Consider the following 15,985-nt stretch of genomic DNA (forward strand, 5'->3'; position numbering starts at 1 on the left):
GAAGGAAGCAGCATAGAGCGTGAGAAAATGTGGGGTTATTTAGTTTCATAGAAGCCAAAAAGTGATATTTTCTAAATGGTGAGGAACTGGTATTTGTTGGTGAACAGAGGGATTTTCAAGTGCTGGTTCATGACTGTCAGGAGGTAAACAGGCAGATGTAGTAAGCAATTAAGAAGGTAAATTGTACATTGACCATTATTCAGGGTGTGGAGGACAAAAGTAAGGAAGTCTCACTGGGGTTATAGATGTCTTTGGTGAGAGTTCTTGGAGTTTATTTTAATTTTCATCCCCAAAGATAAAGACCAATATCATTGCCTTGAAATCAGTTTAACATAGTTTATTAGGAGCAACACTCAAAAAGCTGGAGGAATTCAGCGGGTCAGCAAGCAAGGTGGATCCAGGTGAGGGGGGGGGGGGGTGATCCACCTATCACCTGCCAGCTCTTGCTCTACCCCTTCCCTCCACCTTTTTATACTGGTTATCACACTTCTTTCTTTCCAGTCCTGATAAAGGGTCTCGACCTGAAGCATGGACTGTCCATTTCCCTCCATTGATGCTTGCTGACCCGCTGAGTCTCACCAGCTTTTTGTGTGTTGCTCCAGATTTCTAGCATCTGCAGTCTCTTGTGTCTCTAACATAATTTATTAGATTGTTTCTAATAAAAATCTAAAGGGAACTACATATGGTTGCATTCTCAAGAATAGGAGATGAGTTAATTGAGACATGCAAAATTATGAAAGGGGATAATGTGGGTAGATGCCAATAGTTTTGTTCTGTGGACTGCAGTCCTACCATAAGGAGACGGTCATTTATGACAAAGAGCAAGAGAAATTTCTCTACTTAGAAAATTGGAAATGTCATCATGCTCACTCCTTGTCCAACAGCAACCCTGTCAGCAACAATACAATAAAAAAAAAACCCTTGCACATGAGCCTGGATTAGGTTATTAGCCAGCTCTGGTCCTCAGTTTTGATTGCTGCTGCCTTTATTTCCCTGAAGGTCAATAACAGTTGTTCCAATTGTAATGTGCATCTTAAAGGCAACGGAGCAGTTCCCTTTAGAGACTCTGACCCAAAGCTCTGCTGCCTCCACATAGTATTTCCTGTTCGTCCTCCTTCGATGTTGCACACTTACAAATTTAAAGCCCAGACCTGATGTGTGTTCTGTGTTGTGAGTCCACTAAGTGCAGCAATCCGTTTTGCACCTGGTTATGTGATTCCATATTGGGACAGGAAATGAGAAAATTCTTTGGGTGATTGTTGAGATTTTGCTCACAGTAAAAGCAGTGTGTTAAAGTAATCCAAATTGTATCTTTCCTGACAGCTATGACTTGATGGGTTTCTATAGATTAGATCAGGCAGAAACAAAATTGATGACTTTCACACCCTCAGATTGTCCCAAAGCTCTCCTTAGGAATTAAGTATTTCTGAAGTGTTGATAGAAACTCTCACTTTTTGAGTCAGCAGGTCAAAAGTCTACTCCAGAGACTCGAGCACAAAAATCTAGGCTGATGTTCCAATGCGATATTGAAGGAATGCCACACTGCCAGAGGTGCTGTTTTACAGATGAGGCATTAAAATGAGAACTTGTTCCTCTGTCAAGTGAATGTAGGAGATTCCTTGCTTGTATTTTGAAGATGAGCAAGGGAGTTCTCTGTAGTGTCCTAGGAACTAGTTATTTCTCAAGCAACGTCATTAAAATAGATTGTCCATGATACTACTTATGGTCCCTGCTTTGTGCAGATGACCTCCACATAGGCCATTGAGCCCTCAAGCCTGCTTTGCCATTCAACAAAATCATGGCTGATCCAATTTTGGCCTTAACGCCATTCAAACCACCTCAGAATCCTTTATTTTTCAATAGATCACCTCTCATTTTCTATATTCCAATGAGTATAGTCCCAGCCTACTCAACCTTTCTTAATATGTCAAACCCTTCATCCCAAGATTCATCCAGTTGTACACTGGCTCCAATGCAAGCACATTCTTCCTTAAATGTGGAGACCAAAACTGCGCAGTACTCCGGGTGCAGTCTCACTTTGCCATGTAAAGTTGTATCAAAACTTTGCTAATTTTATACCCCATTTTCCTTGCAATAAAAGCTTTCTTAATCATCTGCTATATCTGCATGCCAGCATTTTGTATTTCACGAATGTATATAAAGACCCTCAGATCCATTTGCATTGCAACATTTTGTACCCCCAGTCCATTTAGGTAGTAATTAGCTTTTTCATTTTTCCTTCCAAAGTGGATAATCTCACATTATACTCCACCTGTCAACTCCTTGTCCAGTCATTTATCTATTTGTATTCCTTTGCAACCTCGTTCTGTCCTCCTCACAACTTTCTGACCCACCTACCTTAGTACCATCACCAAATTTGGCTGTGGTATACTTGGTCCCTTCATTCCAAGTCATCATTATAGATTATAAATAGTTGAAGTCCCAACACTGATCCTTGTGATGCTCCACTAGTTACTGATTGTCAATCCTATTTATCCCAGCATTTTCTATTTTTATTAGTTAGTCACCATGCCGATATATTACCCCAACTCCACGTATGCTTATCTTGTGTAGTAAATGGCATTTATCGAATCCCTTGTGGAAATCCAAATACACTCTATTTACTGGTTTTATTTCATTTGCTATGTTTCATACATCTCAAAGACCTCCAGCAAATTTGTCAAACATGATTTCCTGTTCATAAAAGCACGTTGATTCTGATTGTCTTATGATTTTTTAAATGTTGTGCTGTTACCTGCTTAGTAATGAACTCTATCAATCCCCAGTAACAAATTAGACTAATTGGCCAACAGTTTTCTCCATTCTGCCTCATTCCTTTCTTAAATAGTGGCATTATGTTTGTAATTTTCTAAACTATTACAATGTCTTCTGAATCCAGGGAATTTCGGTAGGATTACAACCGATGCATCCACCACTTCTGCACCCACTTAATTGACCCTAGGATACAGGGCACTAGATCCAGAGGATATAGGCTTTTTAGCCCCATTAGCTTGCCTCATAATTTTTGTGTGGTGATACGGATTGTTTTAAAATTCCTCCCTTCCTGAATTATCTACTGTTATTGGGGTGTTTTTTAGTGTCTTCTACCATTAATCCAAAATAATTGTTTACTATCTCTGTTACTTCTCTATTTCCCATTATTGATTCCCCAGTCTCATCTTTTGAGGGACCAATATTTAGCTGCCCTTTTTCTTTTCATATAATGCATTTCCTACTTCAATAACAACACTTCAAGACTAATTAATTCTTTACAAAGTGCTCTGGGCCATTTTGAGGTTGTGAAATTTTCTGTATAAATGCTAGCCTTTTCCTTCCTACCTGGTCACTACCTCTGCTTCAGTTGCCTAGCTGAGAAGATCCAATGTGCTCTGTTTATCTGTTCCCTGCAGTGATCTATCCATGCTACAATGAATTTGTGTTTGGTCAGTTCTCTTAGATTCATGTGGGTCTGAATCCATCCTTGCATATCGATCACTAACTGCATTATGTCCTACAGAGACAGCAGGATCTGTTTTGCAGGTGGTTGACTATTAGACTAATAATCAAGTGAACTGCAGTGAGAGAATATTATACCATGTTACTGCCTCGAGAAACCTGTGGTGTAGTGTCTAACTCAGGACATGTGTAACTTGCTGTTCAAATACTGAAGTCATTTGACAACTGGACTGTAGTAAAGTATGTGCCAGACGTATATCACATCCCCTACTGCATCTTCACTAATGGAATTACACTACAGCAGGAGGTCATTCAACTCATTAAGTTGGTACTGGCTCAGTGAAAGCAATACGTTTCATCTTATTTTACTTGCTCTTGCCCTATTAATCACTAAAAGATTTTTATTCAAAATTTCAAACACTTGATTTAAAGAAAGCTCTTGTACTCTGCTGCCATCACTATTTCTAGCTCTGTGACTTCGGTGACTTAACAACCTCTGTCTGAGGAGTTCCGATGCAACTTTAGGGCCTATTTCACCTCCACAGAAAACAGTGATGGCTTTGTTTCTCAGTGGAGCTTTCACTCAGATGTATGGATTTAATTTACAGACCATTCTTCAGTTTGATTATCGATAGTAACTAATTTGAAATTGAGGTCCAGCAATTCAACCCCTACCCAAAGCAGGTAACATTGGAAATTGGAGCAAAAACCAAACTACTGGCAGAACTCAGTGGGACAGGCAGCATCTGTGGAGGGAAATGGACAGTTGACATTTCGAGTCGAGACCCTTTTGACCCAAAACGTTGACTGTTGATTTCCATTTACAGATGCTGCCTGTCCTACTGAGTTCCTCCAGCAGTTTGTTTTTTGCTCCAGGTTCCAGAACCTGCGGTTTTCTTAGTTGGAAGTTAACAGTTTTCACCATCTCTTTGCTTCCCTCCAATACCATTCCCCCAACCCATCCCACTCCCAGAACAATAACATTGTTTCTCAAGTGACCCCAACATCTTCATTCTCATCTGCTGTCCATTTATGTATTGATCATCCCTGAAAAAGAGATTCCTGTTGTCATTATTAAACGTGCCCTTCATGCTTTTGTTTTACTTGTGCTTCCTCTGAAGGATAATGGAAGGTGGATGACTTTGAAATGGAGAAAGGTGGATCAAAGTGCTGAGGATTGTAACTGAGGAATTACCGGGTCCAAGTACAAAAATCACAGCTAGTGGACTGGTGTTAAAAAAAAATTGTGAAAAATTCAGGGAACTTTAGCCACCTCATGCAGGCTGGAATTCTGAAAAATGGACTGACTACAGTTTCTCAGGGTTCTATTTGGAGGATTGTGCTCAATTCTTGACACCACAGCTCAGCAAGGACATCAGTCTTGGATGGGGTACTGCACATATTTGCAGAATGGTGCCAGGGTTAAAAGGGTTAAATTCTGGGGAGAACATCTCCTTTGCAAAGTCTAGGCTTGTATTCTCTTGGAATGAATAAGTTCTAACAGGTATCTACAATGGTTCATGAAGTTGATGGGATATAATAAAGAAACCATAGAACAATACAGCACAATACAGGCCCTTTGGCCTACCATGTTGTGCTGACCTTCAAACCACACCTAAGACTATCTAACCCCTTCCTCCCACATATCCCTCTATCTGGTCTATTCGGGTAGTCAAGAAAAAGTGGGGATAAGCTTTTAAAAAAAAGATGTGTGATTGATGTCATGAAAAATTTAGTCACAAAATCTTAATAGGACTCCTTAGTTCAAATCAAGGATGGTACATAAGGGGGCAGGGTGGTGGTGGGGAGTGGCATGGTAGTGTAGCAGTTAGTGTAATGCTATTACAGCGCCAGCGACCTGGGTTTAATTCCTGTTGCTGCCTGTAAGGAGTTTGTACGTTCTCCCCGTGACTGCGTGGGTTTTCTCCGGGTGCTCCGGTTTCCTCCCACATTCCAAAGACGTACAGATTAGGAAGTTGAGGGCATGCTATGTTGGCGCCGGGAGAGTGGCGACACTTGTGGACTGTGCCCAGCACGTTCTCAGTAATGCAAAAAGATGCATTTCACTGTGTGTTTCAATGTACATGTGACTAATAAATAAATACCTTATAGAAAAATACATTATTTTGTTTAGACAAGTGTATTAAAGAATGTGAAACCAAAGGGTTAAGATTGAAGCCATCTCAAAGATCCAGATAGTCTAGGGCTGTTCTTAGCATTTTATAATGGTATAGTTTGAGGATCTTATTACTTTATGAAACCTTGAATCTGTTTCAGTCCGTGCTTTCGTGGCTGAAAAGCCCAAAATCCTACAGTATTTCTCAAACCCAAGTCTTCTGGTGCCTGAGATCAGACTTGTGGTACTTCTGTGAATCGTGTCTGGGGATTGAACATCCCTCTTGTGTGTTGTTTAAGGCACCCTCTTGTGTGTTGTTTAAGGCACCCAACTGAAATTCTCCCCACCCACGCCTGGTCAGATGTGGGAACTTGTAAAAAACCATGTGACCTCATGAGGGCTTACTCTGAAAGTGAACCACCAGAGTCTCCAGAGGATACAGCTCGCTGTTTGTTCCGTTCAGTCTGTGCTCTTTCTTATTATAAAAATGCCCTTATGTCCTGAGCACTGCCGTCTCTGTCTGAACACAAGGGATCAGCAACAGAAATCTCTTTAACCAACTTCAAAATATGAGTAACAGACAATTAATTTTTGATAATTTCACCCAGTTAAGATTTAACCTATATACTATATAGACAGTCTTCACTGATTTATCAATAAATCTTATTAAAACTTTTTTTTAATAAAAAGTGAAGTCAGTCAGAACTTCTGACCTTACTTGAAGATGTGATTAGATTACTTGATGCCTTCTGGATGTGGGGGCTGCTCTGGGTGAAGTTCACAAGCCAGGTAACAGCTGTATTACTCACAGCAGCCCACACTACCATTAGTCGGTAGCTAGAAACAAGCTGAGCAGTGTAACTGTGTAGGATGAAGGTGTTTGACCCAAATTGACAAAAGGTAAGTTCAGGTGACACTGAAGAGATTTGTCTCTGTGGAATGTAATAAACGGTCTCATTGCAGAGTGAGAAATATTGTTGCAGGATTTTTGGAATGTTTCTCAAGGTGTATTATTGATCATTCTAGGCTGAGTTCCTCCAATGGGTATGTGATACATGTGTGGGCACACTGTTCAAATACAAGCATGCACACGTATAAGGTAGTAATAGTAAACCACTAACTGCCAATTTGGCAAAACATAATAAATGCTGATAAATATGACTGCAACAAAATGTAACCCTGTTTCTTTAATGAAAGTTTTAAAGGAAGACGTCAGGTACTATTTTATATAGTCTCCGCAGATGGGCTTTGGATTTCAGAAAGTAGGAGGAATGAGGACGGAGTTAACACCCAGCCTCTGTCTCTGTGTGACTGGTCCATGCACATGGTTCAAGCGGTTGGATGAGCATGTCCTTTTCCTGGCCCCCTGCCTCTATAGCTGAGTGTGGAAACACCACCTCTAGTGACCTCCCCAGAGATTGGGAACTGGTGGGAAACTTGAAATACGTGGTGAAATCCTGCCAATATGTGGAGTGGCTCACTATTATAAGCATCCCCAATGGGCTGGTGAGACACGGGAAATTAATACAGCAAGCTTTCTTTACCTGCTGAGTTTCTGTCAGTGTCCACACAACATGCTATGTTATGGGAGAATGGTACTTTTCGTGTATTGTATATTAGTGGTAGATTTGGGGCAAGTTTGATTATTGCCTTATGAACTGATTGCATCTCACGAGATGATACTTACAGTTTCAAGCTTTGAAACTGGAAGAAAGTCTTAAAACATTTGGGTCGGGCATAATTCGGGTCAGGTTAGCCTACTGAATCTGAGTCAACCATCAGGCACCCATTAACACTAATCCTATTATTGTTTAATTCTTCCCACATTCACATCAACTTCCTTCAGTTTCTACCCCACACGTGCACATGAGGGCGATTTACAACAGCCAATTGACCTACCAACCCGTATATTTTTGGGATGTGGGAAGGAAACCGGAGCACCCCGACAAATTGCAAGCAGTCGCAGGGAGAACATGCAAACTCCACACAGACAGCACCGGAGGTCAGGGTAGAACTGGGCTGGCTGCTGATGTGGGGTATCAGCCACTTCCTGTGAGATCATGAGGCATTTTATTGCTCAAGAAAGCATGTTGAGTACTGGGTATAAGATAAAAGTGATGGGAGTTTGATCATTTTAGGACCTGAAGTTTTTAAGTTCTCAACACTTACTAGAGAAGAAAGGTGGTCCTTGTGATCATAGTTCCATCTTTGGCGTACTCTGGAGGCAACAGGCTCATGGGATTGGAGCCGATTGCTTTTATTGGGCTGGTTGAAAAAACCACTAAGTACCAATTTGGCAAAACATAATAAAGGATTAAATTTGTTGATTATGACTGCAGCCAAACGTAACCCTTATTAAATAAAAGTTTTAAAGTAAGGTATCCAGATTAAATAATAACCTCATCTGACATGTGAAGGTATCAATGTAACTCATTTTAAATAAGGAAAAGGAGATTGAGCCCCCTCTTTCCCTTGCTGAGTCAGTCACAGAAGTGATCCTAGTTGCAGCCTGCAATTTCCTGTTGGCCAGAAACTGTGTGAATAAAAATTTGAAAAACAAACAGAAAACAGCAGATCTTTTCACATTTCTGGAGTCTTCTACAAACCACTGACTTTCTGTCCTGACCCAGGCTTGTATGTATTCAGGATTTTCTGCCAACTGATGGCAACTCCCACAAACCGATGTTTAGGAGCTTTCTAAGTGCAATAAAGTGCAGGGCTTGTTTCAAAATTCACTCCTAACCCAAAGCAGCTTTCATTTAAAGTCATGAATTACTGTGGTGTCCTTTTGAAAGGAGTTTGCTTTGGAAAGTGAGATGTTTTCATAATTGTTCAGCATAAAAATATGAAGTAAACCTCATCCATAAATAATCTTGGAAGCTAAATGAATCAGCAAACCTTTAAGTAATGAATGAAAATGCAATGAAAGCAGCAAGTGCAGCTCAGCAGGGCAGGCAGTATCTGTGGAGAAACGCACCGTTTCAGGTTGTTGACCTTTCACCAGAAAGAGTTTGAGATGCAACAGATTTTAAGTAAGTACTGAGTCAGGGAAAGGTGTGGGAGTGGCAGAAAGGGAAGGTCTGTCAAAAAAATGAAAGCAAGAGAGATTAAACAATAGCAGGGAGGACGCTGAAGGCGAAAGAGGGTGGTCATGGGACATAGGAAGAAATAAGATGGGGCTTTGGCGATGCATGTGGGGGAACAGAATTAATCTCAGAATCTGTGTTCAGTGGGAGCAATGATTACAATGTGCTATTTCAAAGTGGGTTTCAAGTGTTGGAATTTGGTGACATAGGTTGAGTATACTGCCTAAAAATTCATCCCTAGTGGGGAACATAATATTAAAGACAAAGAATGAATTTCAAAGAGAGAAAACAACATGAAAACAACATTTAGTTCTACTATTTGGGAATGAATCTCCAGGCAATGTAGCTTAATTTAGCTATCTTGTTAGGTTAAAAAATCTTTGTCTTCTACATGTCTGAAGATATTTTTATAACCTAATGAATAGAATATGTTTGTACTGCTTGTACAGAGCTCCCATAGTTATTCCTTGTGATAATACACAAAACTAGAGCTCTTTCTTTTGACTGTCTGTCTAGACCAACTCATTTCTCTTCCAGATTTGTTTGTCAATAGAGTCAACCATTGATTTATCAGTGCTGTCTCTCCAGTAAATGTCAGGTGACTATTAATTTTGAGAAACCTGCAGTTTAGCAGATTTCTGTCTCAGAATGAGAAGGATGATATTTTATGGACAGTTTCAATTTGAACCATTATGTGTTCTGAAGTAAGCTACGCTGATATTAATTACTGTGTCTGAGAAATCATAAAGATTTCACAACCAGATTTCTGGATCCAGCCTTACTGTGTGGAGTCTTTGCCTAAATACTAATGGAGTGACTGGTTGTGCTGTGCAGAAAGCCCAAGGGATGTGATGCCTCTTGCCCTCTGATCGCGGCGGCTTGTTCAAGCTTAATGGGCATTTCTGTGACCTTTATATGCAAGTAATCCAATCCATGTAATTCTTTCATTCTTCCACCTTGTTGGTATTTGTGGAGTTTTAAATGAATGCTGACATATTGCTCACTGTTACCCTGGGAAGTAATTCTAAGCCCAAGAGTTTGATGCATTCAGAGTTGAATCCCGAGTAGTAAAGTTTCCATTTCTGCCTCCTTTATGAACTTAACTGAAGGTCAAAGCGGTGTTGAATCTTTCATGTGACTGAGTTTAGACTACCTGCCTGAAATTTAAGGTTTTGTTAATTCGGGGTGTTACGGAAATTGAAGCGATTCCCATTTGCTTTTCTTATTCCTGTCATGGCAGAAGTCATTGACAAGGTTCTTTCTCCAGGCTCAGCTTGTTGGTGATCAGTGGGGTACCTGCTGTCGGGAATTATCACAGGATTATCTTGATGACTTTGAGTGCAGGACAGATTATTGATGTCTGCTGCACGATAGGTCATTCTAGCCCTGTCCGGCACCTTGTGTTAGAAGCAATGCTGGAAAGTCAAGTGTTAAGAGGTGCAAGAGCTGTTGCTCCTCCAAAGCATTGATATAGATGGTGAACAACACACTGATGTCTACAACACCCCACTAGTTACAGCCTCCCAATATGAAAATGACTTGTTTATTCCTCCTCCCTGATTTCTGTCTATTAACCAGATCTCAGACCATTACCACCAATCCCATGTGCTCTAATTTTGTTCAATTAACCTCTTTTGTAGATAACTCCCCCTTAATCCAATTTTCTTTCTCAATTTGGTTAATGTACCTGATTCTACGTTTAATTAAACAGTTTTAAATTGGGCCTTGTGTGTATCTGAGAGCATTCTTCAAACTGGTTGCTTGCCTGCTCAGAGAAAGTCGCAGATCCTTTGTAGAATGTGGATGTTGATGGTAAGGCCAGCCTTTATTGCTTTCAACTTTCAGACATTGTAGTGAGCTGCCTTCTTTAACCCCTGCAGTCCTTATGACAAAGTTGTCATGGTGGTTTAGTGTCCTGCTGGGCCATTCGAGGCAGTGGTTAAAAGTAACCACGTTACTTAAGTTTGGAGTCGCATATAAATCAGACCAGGCAAGGATGGTGCCTCACAGCTTCAGTGACCCAGGTTCGATCCTGACCTCTGTCTGTGTTAAGTTTACATGTTCTCCCTGTGATCGTGTGGTTTTCCAGGGTTGCTCTGGTTTCCTCCCACATATCAAAGGCATGGTGGTTGGTAAGTTAATTGGTTACTGTAAATTGCCCCTTCTGTAGGTGAGTGGCTGGAGAATTCGGAGAGGATTATCGGGTACGTGTTGGAAGATTGTAATTAGTGTCAATGGGTGCTTAATGGTTGGCATGGACACGATGGGCCGAAGGGCCTGTTTCCCTGTGACGTGACTCTGTGACTCCACCAACATTCTGGAAAGGAACCACATCTGGTCATTAACTCGCTGCTTTTTGTGAGAGCTCGCTGTGCATAAATCGGGTTCCACTTTCCCACATTACAAAAGGGAATTCCCTCCGGAAGTACTTAACTGATTGAGAAGCAGTTTTGGAAGACCTGAAAGGTGTTACGTAAATACAAATCTTTTTCAGTAGGAAACAGCACTCGCTGCAGACAGCAGCACACTGCTCAAGTGTGAGCCAGCCAGCTCAATTGCAAGAGAAAGGCACGATGGAGATGGAACCGAAATTGTGTGCACTTGGCTACGTTAGCAGAATGACCTGGTGGTCACTCTGACTTGTGTTGTGTTATGAATTCCGAAGGCAGATGTTACACAGTACAATCTCACCACCTGCTTGCGTTTCTTTTTGCAGGTTGTATACTACACAGAAATGTCCAAGATATTTGGAGACCTCACTGGCCAGATTGACCAGCAGGGTATCAGTGATGAAGAGCGGCAGAAGGAGAATGAAGCAAAGCTCAATGAGCTGCGGGCTCTGTCCATAGTGGCAGATGACTGAAGTGGAAAGTTATCCATGAACTGTGTACTGATTTGATACTTCACTCTCTGGTGTTTAGAATAATCCAATCAATGTGTAAGTGGGGAATCATTTGAGAAACTTGGGAAAGTGTGGAACATCTTTGGTCAATGATCTCGAAATCCTCCATTTTTATCCTGTTTCCCCTGGCTTCGTGTCTCTAAGCCAAAGAATGGTGAGTAATCTCTCTGGCTTTTATTAGTCCTCGGTTTGACAGTACAGTGAAGAGTTCGTACTTGCTCCCTCCTTGTTAAGAAGTGCCTGGGCTCCAGTCCCTGCCCGTCCTGGAAAACTTGTTTTGGTTTTGGAGGGAGTGGATCAACCTTTCCATCCCTTGGAGAGTTGGAAGGAATGATCTGTTCGAACTCTGGGGAAAAGTTACAATGAATTCAATGAATTGTTTGTGCCCAACTTGTTAGAGACTTGGTCCAGTCTGGGAGTTGGGGAGCTTCTTAATATAAAGGTGAGCTATTTCAGTGTGTTGTATCCCACTCTTGAACAGGGAATCTGGGCAGTTTAACACAGATGAGAATATTGTATTTCATTTGAAAAAACTAATTGATATACAACCCAGAGTTTAAAAGTACGATAAACAGTAGGTCACAGAGACCCTCAGACCTGATCCATCGTTCAGTAAGATCATTACTGCTCTGATCTTTGGTCTTAACTCCATTTTTCTTGCCTGTCTCCAGAAGTCTGGATTCCAACTTAATTCAAAACTCTATGTATCTCAGCCTTTAACTGCAACACTCTGATGTTCCAGAAATTCACAACCCTCTGAAGGGAGAAATTCTTCCTCATCACAGTCCAAGATAGTGACGACATGTCCTGAGATTCTGGCCAGGTTGTAGACTTCTACATCAGATGTCCTTACAGCATCCACTAAAACGTAGTGTTTCAATGAGATCACTGTTCGTTTAGCTGACTTGCAGGCAACCTGGGTTCAGTCTGCTCAAGCTTAAGGTACTGGATGACCTCCTCATCCCATCAATCTGCAAACTTCCACAGCATTGCCTCAAAGTCAACAATATCCCTCCTTTAATAAGAAGACCACAGCTGTGTGTAGTCACTGGGTGTGGTCTCTACCAAAACCCTGTGTAGTTATAGCAAGACTTCCCTACTTGAATTTCCCCTGCAAGAAGGGCCCATCATTCTGTTTTCCTTCCTCATTACCTGCATGTTTACATGGTAACTTGGTGTTCCTAGAATGAAGCTGAGAAAACCGATCTGAACACAAATACTTAATGTCTCGCACTACTTCAATAATGCTCTACTTTTTTAGTCTTCCTACCAAAATTGAAATTTAATACTCCATTTGCCATGTTCTTGCTCTTTCCTTTAATCAGTCCATATTCCTTTGCATAGTCATAGAGTCATACAACACAGAAACATGTCCATTCCAACTATCTATGCTAATTCCATTTACCAGCACTTGGTCCATAGCCTTCTGTGCATTGGCAATTCGAGTGCTCATCTAGATAAATGTTGTGAGAGTCTCTGCTTCCACCACCCCCTCAGGCAGTGCGTTCCAGATTCTTATTCCCCCCCCCCCAGGGGAAGAAGTTCTTCCTCAGACCCCATCTCAACCTCTTACCATTTATCCTAAATGTATGACCTCTCATTTTAGATTCCTCTGCCATGGGGAAAAGTTTCCTGCTATTTACCCTATCTATCTCTTTCATATTTTTGTATACCTCAGTCAGGGCTCCCCTCAGCCTCCTCCGCTCCAAGGAAAACAAACATAGCCTATCCATTTTTCTTTGTAACTAAGACATTCCCTCCCAGGCAACATCCTGGTGAATCTCCTCTGCACCCTTTCCAGTGTAGTCACATACTTCTTGCGTTGTGGCAATCAGAATTGTACACAATACTCCAGTTGTGGCCTAATCAATATACCATAACCTTTCTGCTCTTATATTTTATGCCCCTGCTTATGAAGGCAAGTACCCTGTACCTCATGTGACTTTACACCATCTCATCTACCAGTGCTGCTACCTTCAGGGAGCCTTGACTTGTACACTGAGATCCCTCTGTTCCTCAATACTAAGGCACTACTGATCTTTGTGTATGCCATACACTTAGTCTTCCCAAACTGCATCACCTCACTCTGCCCATCTTACCAAAAGATCAATATATTATTCTGTAGTCTAAGGCTGTCCTCATTATCAACAACACTGCTGATTTTTTTTATGTCATCTGCAAACTTACAAATCATACCTCCTTCATTCTTATTCAAATAGTTAATATATCTAACTAACAGTAAGGGTCCCAGCACCGATCCCTGTGGTACACAGACTTCCAATCACAATAACAACTCTCTGTCTCCTATTGCTGAGCCAATTTTTGATCCAGTTTGCCAACTTGCCCTGGATCCCATGGGCGCCAACCTTTTGAACCACTCTATATCTGCGACCTTGTCAAAGGCCTTACTGAAATCCGTGCATCAATTGCACTCCCTTCATCTATACAATTTATTGTCTCTTTGAGAAATGCAAAAATGCAGTCTCTCCTTAACAAAACCATGCTGATTATCTTTAATTAATCCCTGCCTTTCCAAGTGTAGGTTAGTCCTGTCCCTCAGAATTTTTTTTCCAATAACTTCCCTGCCACTGCGTTAGACCCACAAGTCTGTAATTATGTGGCTCATCCGGGCTGCCCTTCTTGAATAAGGCTGCCACACTTGCTATCTTCAAGTCTTCTAGCACTTTATCTGTGGCAGTGAAGCTTTAAAAGTTTCTGTCTGGACCCCTGAAATCTTCTCCTTAGCCTCCCATTACAGCCTGGGATACATCTCGTCAGGACCTAGGGGTTTATCCACCTTTAAGGCCACTAGGACATCAAATACCTTCTGTTTTTTAATAATATGTTTGAGAAATCCCAAATACTACATCCACTGGCTCACCTTTATCTACTCTATCATCCTCAAAGAGCTCTCAAAAAAATTTGATAAACAAAATCTCCTCTTAATAAAATCATGCTGACTCTTATGTTCTGCTTTCCTGAGTGTCTTGTTATTGCTTCCTGAATAATGGATAACCAGGCACAACACACAATCATTTTGAATGTAACTTCAGGCACTTTGCAAGAGAGAAATTTGCTGCACTTGACCATACCCCCATGGTGTCCAAAGAGCAGCTTGAAAGCTATATCCCATTCCTAACTGTGATCCTCCAAATCCAGCCAGTCTGGTATTTCTTATCCATACTTCTCTAATTTGGTGAGGTTGGGAAAAGCTCTAGATGGATTTGCATTATTATTGAATGACCCTGAGTCAGAACACCGAAACTCTCCACTATCTGTGGTTTTGAGGTAGGTTTAAATTGCTGAATCTAATTTTTCTGTGGGATCCACATTAAGCTTTGGACAACATCTCTTCTTGCTGACCTCACCCACCCTACTGAAACTGTTTTTGCACTTTGCAGTTAAACACACATTTAGTAATTTTTTTTACCATCCCTGTGTGAAACAGCTGTACTGTATGTTCCCTGGTTTCCTCTCCATTTTGTGGCAAATGCTCATGTTTCGTTGGTGGAGAAATACCCAGCTACTGTTGAGTATTTGGGGCTCTGAGCGCTATTGTTAACCCAAGCCCAGAATGAGGGCAAGGTGAGATTGCACTACACGTCGAAGGTGATGGTAATTGATTGATTGTTCCTGATGCAATGAGATAAGTGCGGAGCCATGTGAAAGCTGGGTCATTTTGCACCCAGAGGAGGCTTCAGTGGGATGTAATTTTGTAATGTTTGTAAATACTGTTGGATGTCGTGTTTTTCACATTAAAAGTTGATTTGACCATGGTGACACTGATTTTTCTTCCTCTGATGGGAACATCTATCTAGTAGAGGCAGTGTGTTCGATACTGAGAAATGGGGAGTTTTTCGAAACACTTTGCCTGGGACAACACAGAGAGATGCAGTGTTTCTCACAAGGCTTTCTGCTCCTGTCGCACAGAAGTTAGGAGGAGGGGAGGGGCGAAAGAGAAATCAGAGCAAGTTACCACTGGCAGGTTCATGAAAACATTGTAGTCCAACTGGAAGCAAATCAGTCTTGGACACAAAGTGCAAGGCCAGAAGCCCCAATCAACAGAGAAGAAGGATAAAAGAAGGACAGTACTCAGACATTTGACAATCCCAGTGATTTCATATAACAGTAAGAAAATAGAACCAAGAATAGCACATCATTGAGCTTGCTTTACCATTCCCAGGATCATGGCTGATCATCAGCCTTGTTTCCCATATATTTAAGGCTGATTACCTCCAGTAATGAATCCCAAAGGTTCTAAAGCCTCTGAGTGAATACAGTCCTCCTCCTTTTGGACTTAGATGGCTGAACCAGAGGACACATCTCTGTTTAAGCCCTCTAAGGATTTTTACACATTTCTATGTTACATGTGATCTACCACTCCCGGCCTGTTTCCAACTCCATGCTCCCATTCAGCCCATGGTA

The 15,985-nt window shown here is 41.3% G+C and overlaps 1 protein-coding gene across 1 annotated transcript in view; it reads left to right on the top strand.

Moving 5' to 3' along the window:
* The window catches only part of bin3 (bridging integrator 3), a 121,297-nt gene extending 105,960 nt beyond the window's left edge, over nucleotides 1–15,337 (top strand). Inside the window, exon 9 of the mRNA XM_052041176.1 lies at nucleotides 11,375–15,337. Coding sequence (XP_051897136.1) covers nucleotides 11,375–11,521 — 147 coding nt within the window. The 3' untranslated portion in view covers nucleotides 11,522–15,337. The remainder of the gene's footprint in view (nucleotides 1–11,374) is intronic.
* Nucleotides 15,338–15,985: the final 648 nt, after the last annotated feature.

This window comes from Pristis pectinata, chromosome 29 (assembly GCF_009764475.1).
Source record: "Pristis pectinata isolate sPriPec2 chromosome 29, sPriPec2.1.pri, whole genome shotgun sequence".
Classification (NCBI taxonomy): domain Eukaryota; kingdom Metazoa; phylum Chordata; class Chondrichthyes; order Rhinopristiformes; family Pristidae; genus Pristis; species Pristis pectinata.